The 13,336-nt window shown below is 29.0% G+C and overlaps 1 protein-coding gene across 1 annotated transcript; it reads right to left on the bottom strand.

Annotated features, from left to right (window-relative positions):
* Positions 1-1,491: 1,491 nt before the first annotated feature.
* LOC114711040 (F-box/kelch-repeat protein At3g23880-like) lies at positions 1,492-2,463 on the bottom strand. Its single transcript, XM_028895394.1, has one exon. The coding sequence runs from the start codon at positions 2,461-2,463 to the stop codon at positions 1,492-1,494; it is 972 nt and encodes a 323-aa protein (XP_028751227.1).
* Positions 2,464-13,336: the final 10,873 nt, after the last annotated feature.

Here is a 13,336-nt window from a genome sequence, read left to right as displayed (position 1 = left end):
CAATGTTAATGGTTACTGAGGTGGCTGCCAAATCAATAGCCTTCTTGTCTCCATTTCTCACGGCCTCCCATCCACCTTCACCTCCTTTGTCATCTCCCTTATTGATTTTCTACTATGTAATATTAGACCCTAAATTTTTCTTATTCAAAACTCTTACACAATGCAAAAATGATTTTTAAAAAAACAATCCGCATCTCTTTAGATTTTTAGTGAAAGGGACATTATAATCATTTTATAAAATTTTAAAATCCCCTTTCTGAGTCATATGACTTTATTAGGATTTTGAAAAATTCAGTAACTCAAATGAGAATGAGTTATTTAAATGTCTTTTTGATGGATTTTCCCATTTAAATCTTAATATCAGGTCAGAGCTTATTAATAAATAATTTGCAAGCATTTCAAAGGCTCTACTTGAGGCTTGAGAATGGCTGTAACCCGGATGAGCTTTTAAAATTCAACTTATTTGAACTTATTTTGGTTTTAATACCTCAAATTTTGATACGGTACCAATTAGAATTTAAATTTGTTTTAAAATGTTACTTCCTATAGGAGTAATGGTGTTGAAATAAGTTAAAATGTCGTAAACAACGTTCAAGTGAAAATGTAGATCCACGATATGATACTTAATTGGATCTTGTATGGTATGGATAAGAGATCAGGGAAAAAAAAACTGGTCTTTTAAACTCGGCTCTATATAATTGTTCTATGCGTTACATTATGAAAACTTGTTTTTTTTTGTTATTCACATAAGATTCAGTTAGGTCATATCCAGTAAGTTCATATCGTTACTTTAACATCATTCGTGGCACTTCAACACTTTCACATCATTTACACAATTCAGTAGATTTTAATAACATTACATTTCTAAAGATTAATGGACTAAACTATAAGGACTAAATCTAAATATTTAAAATTTAAAGTACCAAAACTAAAGAGTTCAAATCTTAATAACGCAAAATCATATTACCCCAATATAATTTTACTTTGATAGGAGATGAATTGATGCGCCATTGTTTTGACTCAAAATCTCATGACATTTCCATTGAACCAAAAAGACTAATCACTCATATCATAAAAAATGAGTTTTCTTTCCATCAAAACAGCTACTAATAACATTTAAGAGACAGATATAAAACTAATTAGAAAATACTGAACACTGAGTACAATAGAAAAGCACCATAACTGTTTGGGATCTTAAAAAAGCCCACGTCAAGTGAGGAAGAAATATAAACCAAAACATATAATCTTAAACTTAGACTTGTAGTACCATGGTCGTTCATCAATAAGTGTTAGAAAGACAAAACATCAGGTTCTTTGTTTATTAGGAACAAACTCTCAACATAAGATCCAACAGAAGCTTCAGAACATCCCTGACGTCTCACAGGCTCCAACGATCCATTGATTGGATCAATTAAAGTAATAACTCCACTTGCAAGTCTCACAACCACTTTTCCACCACTAGTTAGAGCTAATATGTCTAATACGCCCCCCTTAACATTCTGAATCAAATTGGGATACTTCAGTCCATGACTCGATAATACCATATTTTTTCATCACCCAAACACTGAACACCCGTCGGTTCCTTTTCATAAAATGATTCACCACGGAAAGCGAATGGCCCCCTTCCACAGCAAGTAATGTTGACGCAACCTTCCTCGACTGTTGTGGTAACATTAATTCTCCAAATGTCTCTTCAATTACATCAAATGACAAAATAAATTTGTACCGTGAACCATCACATCTACGACGACCAACAACCCAGTGTACCGCCCCATTCACAGTTACAGGGCTAAACCAATGGCGTAAATAACAAATGTAAAATGGAGGAACTGTAACATCAATAATTCTCCAAGAACGAGAAACAAGAGAGTACACCTCAACATGAGGAGTATCTTGTTCAGCGCAAAGAATCATGAGTCTAATGACCTTGTAATCGTTGTTCTTGGAATCAAAACCAAACCCAAAATGTAGATGATACTTGTCATCAAGTTGACTTTTGCGGTTTTTGCAGGTCATAATTGGTTTGGGAAGCACCAAATATTTCCGAAGCAAGGGATTCCAAATAAGGATGGTTGTGGAATGGAAGGATGAATAGTCAGCAGCACAGACGAGGCCATTGCATGTGCCAGCAAATATTTGAGGACGATCCCGCCGAAATAGATGAGAGAGTGGGAATCTCTCTACAGAGAAGTGGTCAGTTTGCTGATTAACTGAGTATAATGAGTAAAACTGCTCTGGATGAAGATTAATCTGCCCTTTGTATCCTATAAGAGAGAACTGAAAAAAGAGGGAGCCCCGGCTATTGGAAGCTTGGATTGTACGGTTGAGATGATCAGATACGAAAGTTCGATTTGTGATGAGGGAATTCCAAGCTCTGCAAACAGTGATGAATTTCACAAGAGACTTGACGGGTAGTCTGTGAAGGATTTCCTCCACAATTTCTTGGGGTAAACGATCAGACATATTGCTTTAGCTTGCAAATCTGGACACTATCCTTGACTCCACTACTCTTTAGCATAAAAGAAGCGAAGATAATAGTTTTCTGGGGTAAAAGGCATAAAGACGTTATTTATAGAAAAAAATGACTCCAATGGAAAATATTCTAGGAACCTAATGCTATTTCAATCAACTAATCAATCAATCAATCAATTATATTATTAAAAACTTATAATACTCAATTTGTTTAAAAATAGATCGGATATGAGATTATAGGATTAAAGTATATTTAATTGATGAAATTTAAATAACATTTGATTGAGATTTCAATATATTGAGTTAAATAGGAAATATTATAAATAAATGTAATTTCAAATAGAGATTCAAATGAAAAAATTAACAATTAATTTTAAATTTAAATAATATCTTAATTAAAATTTGAATATATTAATTTATATCATAATTAAATAGTATGTCAATAAGAGGTTTAAATAGATAAATAAATAATTAATTTCAAATTTTTATTTATTCCCCATAAATTTTGCATCTCTGATTCAAATTCCATTAAAATGAATAAAAAAATATATTCCTATTAGAAATAAATTTTCAACTATCTTAGATAATGTAATTTATTAAAATTTTAAATATAATCAAATATACTAATCAGCGCATTGCCCATAGAGAAATTTTTAGTTTAATTTAAAAACTCAAAAGATACGGATTAGAAAAATCATAAATGGATAATACTTCAGCAGTAAATAATTAAAGATATCTTTTAATGGTCCAATTTATCAATTAATGTTATTAGGATTAAATAATATTTTAGGTTTTGAACTAAAGAATTAATCACAAAAATAGGTGAGAGTACCAATAAAAAAAATTTCTTTTATACATTATTTTCTTCTTCCATTAAATCTTCCATCTTCTAATTTTGTATCTCTCTTCGTCAAAATAAGTCAGAAACTTTTTTAGTTTAAAAAAGCACCGACTTTTGTTCTCCTATCTAGCGCAATCTGACATGATAATAGGTTAAACTTTTAAAGTGCACTCTAAACGCCCTAACACTAGAAATAATTTTTCCAGCTACGTCTAATAATTTTATGGGAAAATTAGAGAGAATAATATTTATTAAAGAAGACCAAAAAAGTCATAGTTATTTAAAAAAATAAATATTAAAATATAAATATATAAATATTAAATTACCCCTCCTACATTTACGCTCACATTCCCTATTCTATTTTAAAAATTAATGCAAAATTTCAAATTTAACTGGATTAAACCAAATTTCCCTGCAATTTTAGAACTTGGTAAATATATAATTAAAAATAATACTCGAGCGTGGTTCAGATATAACGAAATTAGAATTTTATTTTTAAAATACCTACTAAGTAAGTTTAATTATGTAATTAACAAGTTTTAATTCTAAATTAACAACTTTATATATGTCTAGAAATCACACTTGCAATAAATTTCTTAATAAAAATAGATCATAATACAACTTTAAAAATTAACAGTTTTAATCACACAGTAAACATATTTTAATTTTAAATTAATTACTTGAGAACAATAAAACATTCTCATTTCTCTAGGTTTTTAAATTAAAAGAGTATCAAAGTTATTTCCTAAAATTTTAAGGTATCTTTTTGAGTCATGTGACTTGGGGGTGTTTGGGAAGATGTAAAAAGTATTTCTCACAAGCATCATTGATTTTCAATTATTTCCTCGAGATCTGCACAAGAGCAATTATTCTCTAAAAATCTGCACAAAATATAACTAATTATTTCTCACAAAATATAAAATGGCTAATACAATAAAATATAATTTAATTCTCAATTAGCACAGTTTATTATCAAAAAACTTAAATCAAGAGAATAAAAATATCTATAAATAAGATTCATCAATGTATCTAATAATTTATTAGAACTTCATTTATTAATAATTAATAAATTTAACTATAAATAGTATTTTTATAGACAAATATGGATATTTTAATACATTTTATTTAAATTGTATTTTTTAATGATCACCGGTCTGATTCTGGGTTGACTCTAATCTAACCCATCAACCTTTGACCCACTGTCTCGACTAGTTTAATGTCTGATCCGATTTTTAGTACCTTGCAAATCTGTAATTCCCTATTTCTAACTTGCAAAAGAATATTTTAATTTGTAATGAGTTGTATAGATACATAGATTAAAAAGCATTTTTTGGTTAAAACTAAATAGATTAAAAATATTTTTCATAAATTATAAATAGTATAACTCATTATTAAAAAAAAACTCTTTGGTGGAAATTATAAAAAGTATTTTTCATTTATAATAAGTTGTACACATATATTAAAAAGTATTTTTTGGTTAAAATTAAATAGATTCAAAATAATTTTTATAAATTATAAAGAGTATAACTCGTTATAAAATACTTTTAGGTGAGTTCACAAATCATTATAAATTAAAATACTTTTATAAATTGGTGTTATTTTATCAATTTAGTTACTAATGACAAGTCTTGTAAAGAAAATAACAAGTATTGAAAAGTTATATTAATGTAAGTTTTAGTAGAAACTGATATCATTTTTACAATTTAGTTGCCAATGACAAGTTTAGTATGAGGAATAACAAGTATTGAAAAAAATATTCACTATAATTTAAGTTTTAGCAAAAATTGACATTACTTTCACAATTTAGTTACCAATGATAAGTTTAGTATGAAAAATAACTAATGTTGAAAAATTATTTACATTAACTTAAGTTTTAGCGGAAACTAACATTATTTTTACAATTTAGTTGTCAATGACAAGTCTAGTATGAAAAATAACAAGTATTGAAAAGTTATTTACATTAATCTAAGTTTTAGCAAAGGCTAGCATTATTTTTGTAGTTTAACTGCTAATGACAAGTCTAGTGTGAGAAATAACAAATGTTGAAAAACTATTCACAATAACTTAAGTTTAATTATAAATTAACATTATTTTCACAATTTAGTTACTAATAATAAGTCTAGTATATAAAATAATAAGTGTTAAAAAGTTATTCACAATGATTTAAGTTTTAGTAAAAATTTATATTGTTCTCATAATTTTCAATGAGAATTCTTACATACTAAATAATAGGTTGTGAATCCCAAATTATATTATAGCTTTGGAATATAGAGATGCAGTCACCTTTTGATGCACTTAATTAAATAAATGTGACACGACAGCATTAAATTTGTCATATTAGATGCGAATAATTAATCTTATAAAACAAAGAAAAATATATTAAAAAAAAAGCCAAAACATAGTAGATGGAGGGGATGAATCGTCGTGACTGTAAAACGTGGAAGTAGAAAAACACTCATATCACAGAAAGGGAGAGGCACAAAGCATAACTCAATCTTAATAAGCAGGAGTGTGAATGATGATGATGATGAGTGGGGTGAACTATTTGTTGCAGTTAGTCTCGCAGCGTGAAAAAAGGAAAGAAAAAAAACTTGTGACTAATTATTCCGGCAGTGATAACGTCAGGACTTGTTGGTTTCGATTTTGACCTCGCACGTTGGACTGTGGTACAAAGCAAATTCCCATCCCTTTGATGTTACACAAGTCTTATCCCAACCTCTGATAACAATGCTTCATTCCATATATCTCTCTTAATTTGTGTTTTTTGTCTCTAACTCACCGTAAAACCAAATTGTCCCCAGATAAGCTCCACAAGTGCGATCATCATTAAAAAGTGAAAAGTGCTTTAAGGGCTTTTATTTCTTTATCTTTAATCTATCTACTTGGCAGCCATAGATGCTGTACATAATTGTGAAAGATTATTCCCTTTGTTATGAAATTAACCAACAATGAAAGTAGATTGGAGAAGAGAAGTAGACAAAAAAATGAGAGAATGATATTGTATTCCTTTACTTGCTTCACTTGCTTCACAATACAATGACATGCCTTATTTATAGGCATAGTCTTACACATAAGTTACATTGGTACTTAAATGATAGATAGTGGATAATAAACCACATGAATATGAGTGGGGGGAGTTACAAGATTAAAGGCATAGTGGAAAGGTAATGGAGTAGTGGAAGATTAATGCCTAGTGGAAGTAGTGGGAGTTGATGATGAAGTTGAGAGGAAGAGGAAGAGGAAGAAGAGGAGATGGACATCCACATGTTATAATATTCATAACACTCCCCCTTGGATGTCCATTATACAATATATGTGCCTCGTTAAAAAACTTCAACTAGGAAAAACCCTGTGGGATAAAAACCTAGTAGAAGAAAAAGAGTACACATTCACTGATACACTATTTGATACTGCCTCATTAAAAACCTTGCTAGGAAAACCCAATGGGAAAAAACCATAGACAAGAAAAAAAGAGTACAACGTTTATTAACTCCCCCTCTTAATAACATCAATTGATATCCTTGAGTCTGTGACATTCGATACCATGAACAAACTTTTCAAATATTGTAATAGGAAGTGACTTGGTGAACAAATCTGCTAGATTTTTATTTGAATGAATTTGCTGGATATATCTTTCACCATCTTTTGGATATTGTGAGATAAATACTCCATTTGGAATTACCAGCATGTGAATCAGAAAAGAATCTAGAATTCTATTCCAATGTCTTTGGTGAAGAAATATATCTTACCAGTAAGTTAACAGCAAATGATATGTGATGTCATGTATGACTGATAAGATATAATATGATACTTCTGGACCTATGATTTGGTACTTCTGGACCAAGTAGTTTTTCATCACCTTCTCAAAATATATAAAGTTCTTTATTCACCTCCACAAATCTCACAACTATCAAAGTATATAATGGATATGATTTATCCATATAAAAATACTTTAAGGCTTTTCTTGTATCAATTATTTGATACACAAAAATCTTCATTTCTCAAGTATTCAATTTCCAATCCGAAGCAAAACTTTGTTCTTTTCAAGCCCTTCATTTCAAATTCTTTCTTTAAGCAATCCATAGCTTTTGTAAGCTCTTCAAGAGTTTCAATAATATTTATATCATCAGCATAAACAATTATAGCAAACTCACTTTTAGATCTTTTCATAAAAATACATGGGCAAATTGGATCATTTTTATATCATTTCTTCAACCGATATTTACTTAGTCGGTTATACCACATACGCCCTGATTGCTTCTGGCAACTTATTTAACTTAATCTTTGTTCTCAAGAACTTAAATTGTATGCTTCTGGCAAGTGAAATTCTTTAGGGAATTTCATATATTTTGATTCAAAACTATAAAATGGATCATACATACTGAAATTATTTTAATCTTCATAATATTTTATATACTGAAAGATTTTCTTATATATGCTCCTGGCATATTTTTGAATCCTTCAAGGATTATCATGTAAATTTTACTATTTAATGATCCTCATCCAGGGGTCATCTAGCAGGCACATTTCATAATGCCTGACTATTCAAATATGTAAAATTATATCCACCACAAAGTAATATGTCTCATCATAATCATTTGTGAAAATCTATATTTTCACATAAATGTCTATATATTCTATAGAAACTTTATATGTGTTGGGACTACAGGCCCATTTTCACATATCGAAATAACATTTTCATCACATCTTTTCCCTTTTTCTTTTCTTCTTGGCCAAATTTATATCTACTTTATATGATAGATCTATACGTAAGATCCTCTTTTTATCATGTGATATTCTTATGGAAATCATTGTCGACAACTTTACCTTTTCGGTTCCATTTTTTCTTTTGTGACATAACTTGTTGAGATCTCTTTCTTCCTTTTCAGGTACCTAAACCTCTTCTGGAGTTTTACAATTAGTTATGTCTTGACACTCTTCTAGAGTACATGCCTCCTCAATATAACTTCTAAGTTGTATGCTCCTCTTTATTCAAGATATTTATATTGAACCGATTAACCTCTCATGCTTCTGGCATGTCTTAATATTTAAAATAATTGGAGCATTTTTAGCTGGAATATGAGATTTAAAAATTTTCATTCAATCAGTAAAATATTTTGTAATATTTCATGAATGCAATTTTGATGAACTTCTGGTCCATACTAATATATTTGAGGATCTATATTTAATAGTAATAATGCATTCCATGCATTCTCTTTTCCAGCTACTCAATTTCTCCCCCTCATGTTAGGAAAACTTTGTCAAATAACAGTCAACTAATTATGTAGTATAAGTCTCCTAAATCCATTTGCTTCTTTTAGGAACATTATTTTGTTCCATTTAAAAACAAACAAGAAGAAGGAGGTTCTTACCCAACATATGTCCCAACTTTCTTTAAATATCCATCTATGTGCATTGTGGTGGATTGGTAAGAATAAATATTACACATTTCAATCTTTAGATGGAAAATATCTTGCTCTTGACCAAAAGCCAATTTCATTGGGAGAATTTTGTTGCCTTGATGTCTATAAGTGCTGCAATATATCAAATATGCCAACACTAAAATGGAAAAATTTGTTCTCATAAATATTGATCAAGCTATTCACGGAGGCATCAACAAATGATTTTGCTAGATCAATTTGTTAAGCAGGCTTTTCAACATTAAAAGCCTGATATATAAATTCACTAGTATCTTTAAAATCAAGTTTTGGGAATCACATAGTCTGGAAATATTTATCCAAATAATTTTGCAAACTTCAGGTTGCAAATTAATATCAATCACACATCTTACCATTTTATATAGATGCATCTATCAAATATTAAATACTTGTATGGCTTATGTGCTTCTAAATGGGCCCATATATATTTTCAGAAATATAGTGATCCATTCGAAAACAAAACATAACTAGTGATATTTTATAATCAATTTTCTTTGAGAACAAGCAGTACATATGGATTCTTAAAAATGTTGGCTATTCGGAAGAATCTTCTGGTTCTTCAATGGATATCAATACATAATCTTCAATAATTATATAGTTTAAGATGATCAAACAAGTCATGCCAACAATAAATCTAATTATATCAGTAAACTTCTGGTTTACTATCATGTTTTGTTACCAATAATAAACTTTTCAATATAATATATGATTGATGATATCCATTTATGAAATTAATATGAAAAATATATCCAATATCAACTCATATTTGTATTTCAACAGTTTTTCCCCTCAAGATTGAGTCATTCAAATATGATTCATTTATATATTTCATAAATAGCTGCTAGCATAAAATAGGTTAAAGCCAATAACCTATCTTTTGCTTGGAAGCCTAAGTACTTCCTAGTTCATATATAGTTATGGACTTTGATCCAATTATACTATAACATTTACACTCTTTGGAGAACCAAAGCTGTGATATAGATCTATGGGTCATATTTTTCACTATCAATACTTTATCTGCTCATAAAGAAAAATCAGTATTAGTTCTTCTGGAACTATATTAATACTATCACATCTAGTTCTTCAGGAACTATATAATTTAAGAGGAATATGAAAGACAACTCTATTTCAATATATTATTAACATAATAACAAATAATTATGAGTATCATAGATTTAACTTACAAGACACATAGAAAACACACAAAAATGATGAAGAACATTTAAAAATAAAGTACGTAATGTTCAAAACTTCTCAATATTAATCAAGGTACTATAGACATTTAAAATGTTCAAAACTAATATTAAATCAGATCACATAAATAAGATATAAATAAACAAAATATAACTAGTAACTCTTGAGTCTATTTGATCTATTTAGTTTTATATCACACACTTATCAATATTACAATATCAAATTCTTATAACATTTGTTTCTCACAAATCACAATAAATTTAAAGACCAATAAAAATTAAACATTATACACATAGCCTTCTAGGCATATACTTATATGTTTTCTATTTTTATATAGACTTTGGATATCTATCTTTCTTCACAACTTACTGCCTCTAGGCATTAAAATTAGCTTCGATATTTTCATAATATCACATGGTCTTTTTGATTCCACAACCATTTTTCTTTAACATTTGCTTTTCAATGAACTAATACATATTTGTCTATATAACTTCTGGTCATATTATAACAGTTGTTCATAATTTTATCATATTGATCATAGGGCCATTACTAATTCTGCTATTATGATTCAATAGTCAAGTCCCAAGATTATTGCCCTTTTAGTTATCAGTTCCACTGATACAATGTTATCATATTCTTTATCACTCTTATGGATATATTCCTTGCTTTCAATAGCATATCATCATTTTTCTCAAATATTAGTCTTCCGGACTATAACAAAATTTTTAGAAATATGAAGTTCTTTTGTATCGTGAGTTTTTAACCATCAATCATCAGGACTTTGATATACATTATCAAATTGTGACAGTCTTGTCATGCCATCTGTTACTACCATAAGATAGTCTTTTATTAAATAATCATCAAAATGTGATGTGGCTTCTGGCCATCTAATCACAAAATCAAGAATATAATGGCTATTAGCCATTCATTTATATGTTTAACATTCTACTTTCCAAGACAACAATTAACCAATATCAGAGATGATAATCATATATAGTAATTTTATAGATAAACATAAACCTCATAGCAAATCAAGAAGTATTAAGGATAGTAGGATCATAAAAATATAAGAAAAGAAATAAAAATAAAAATTTTCATATCTCAATATGATGAATAAAATATTCGATTGCCAATGAATCAATATGGTTAATATGCAAAACCATCATTTGCTTTAAATAAATTGGAGAAATCTTACCAAACTTTCGGATCAAACTATCTTCATTCAACAAACAAAACATCAACGTGCATCAACTAGAAACCATGAACTCTGATGGTAGAGTCTCGTGCTGATAACGTGTTATGAAATTAACCAACAATGAAAGTAGATTGGAGAAGAGAAGTAGACAAAAAAATGAGAGAATGATATTGTATTCCTTTACTTGCTTCACTTGCTTCACAATACAATGACATGCCTTATTTATAGGCATAGTCTTACACATAAGTTACATTGGTACTTAAATGATAGATAGTGGATAATAAACCACATGAATATGAGTGGGGGGAGTTACAAGATTAAAGGCATAGTGGAAAGGTAATGGAGTAGTGGAAGATTAATGCCTAGTGGAAGTAGTGGGAGTTGATGATGAAGTTGAGAGGAAGAGGAAGAGGAAGAAGAGGAGATGGACATCCACATGTTATAATATTCATAACACCCTTGTGCTTTTTCATTCTATGAGCATGGGTGAGGCAATAACGCAGATTGGATGGCGTGCCTAACTGCTAGCCATGATGCTGTGGAGTGAGAGGGAAAAGGAGTAAGGAAAGCGGTTAACAAAAATTAATGATAGTGAGCTCGTGATAAAATATTAGTAAACGCCAACGTATTAAGTTTAATATTCAAAATAACTATAATTGTTACAAAAAATTATCATTTAAGACTAACAATTTTGGAATTAAATAATTAAAAGTATACTTTTTAAAGTTAATAGATTAAATTAAAATCTTATATAAAGTTAAATGATCAAATGTATATCTTAGCTTCAATTAAATCAGAGGATTTTTTTTAATTGAAAATCACCTGCCGTTGTGACCCCCACGCTGTCCCGCATGCCGACGTTCTGTTTTGGGCAGTTTTCTGCCGTTATCGATTTAACGGGAGACATCTTTTTCATTCGAACTCTGCAGGGATTCCTGCAAATAATTTCTCCTGTTCATTGATTATGAAATCAGTTTTTTTCGATATGATATTGCTGGAGAGATGAAGATTGGTCCCATAATTTTGATCAATAAATTCCTATTTTTGCAGATTTAAATTCTGTTATTAATTATGTGTCATTTCCCCCTCCCCTATATAGGCTCAATTCTGATGTCTTTTAAGAAGACTTTTGTGAGTAAAAGTGAGAGCTTGCTTAAAATGATGTATTTTACTCTCTCTCTAATCCATAATTTAATAAGTATTTTAAAAGAAACTTTTGGTTCAAAATATGAAATGCTGACAGAGTAATTAATGATAGTTTTAGGGAGAGTTTTACATGTATGAGAGAAATGAGAGAATTTTTTTAAACACATCCTTTGATAAGAAAAAAATTGGTAACTTATATTAATTTAAAATTCATATGATAATTTAGGTAATTTTTTTTCTTGTAAAAAAGCTTAACTAATGTCTTACGACAAGAGGGAGTAGATCTGTAATCACATTTAATCTAAATCCAAAATACAATATAAATGCATTATAAGGAGACTTTTATTTAGCACCATGATAATTGAACTACTATTTTAACTAGTTTAATAATTGGTCTGGTTTTTTTGTTACACCTATTTTATTACCCCATTATACATCAATTGGAACCAAGATAATGCATTTCCCAACGTTTTTGAGTAAAAAATTTTAATTTCAAAACTTTGTATATAAGTCTGTCCGTACACTGTTTATCCAATTTTTGGTCAATTCTGAAAATTCATAACTAATTCTTAAAAATCAAAATGAGGTGGTTCTAATTTTTTGTGGAAGCTTACTAAGAGTTCTTTAGAGAAAAAATATTCATCATACTCAATTCAATCCAGAACAGCACCAGAAAATTTGATAAAGTGCACTGTTTATATAGTCAATTTTTGAATTTTTAGTATTTTAGCTGGTAAGGCATAACTCTTAGCAAAAAACTCTAAATTTGATGGTTTACCACATGATATAAAACTTAAAATGAGGTCTAAATGCTTGCAAAATCTCAGGTCCAGATTTCATCATTTGCTTATTATTTTATGTAACACAAATTTGATCTTATTTAGGATATTTTTATCCCCTTTTTACCATTTCCTTGAATTTTGTTTTCCCTTTTCTTTTTTCATACCCTTTAGACATTCCACCATTCCATATTCCAACATTAGGACATGTCATAAAAATATAATTTACATCATATCATCATCCAAACTCATTACAAACTTAAAAATAAAA

The sequence above is a fragment of the Neltuma alba genome, unplaced genomic scaffold (genome assembly GCF_004799145.2).
Source record: "Neltuma alba isolate B1F8T4 unplaced genomic scaffold, ASM479914v2 tig00011276_pilon, whole genome shotgun sequence".
In the NCBI taxonomy this organism is placed as follows: Eukaryota; Viridiplantae; Streptophyta; class Magnoliopsida; order Fabales; family Fabaceae; genus Neltuma; species Neltuma alba.
The sequence above is the reverse complement of the archived record's forward strand: the minus strand, read 5'-3'. Positions and strand labels throughout refer to the sequence as shown.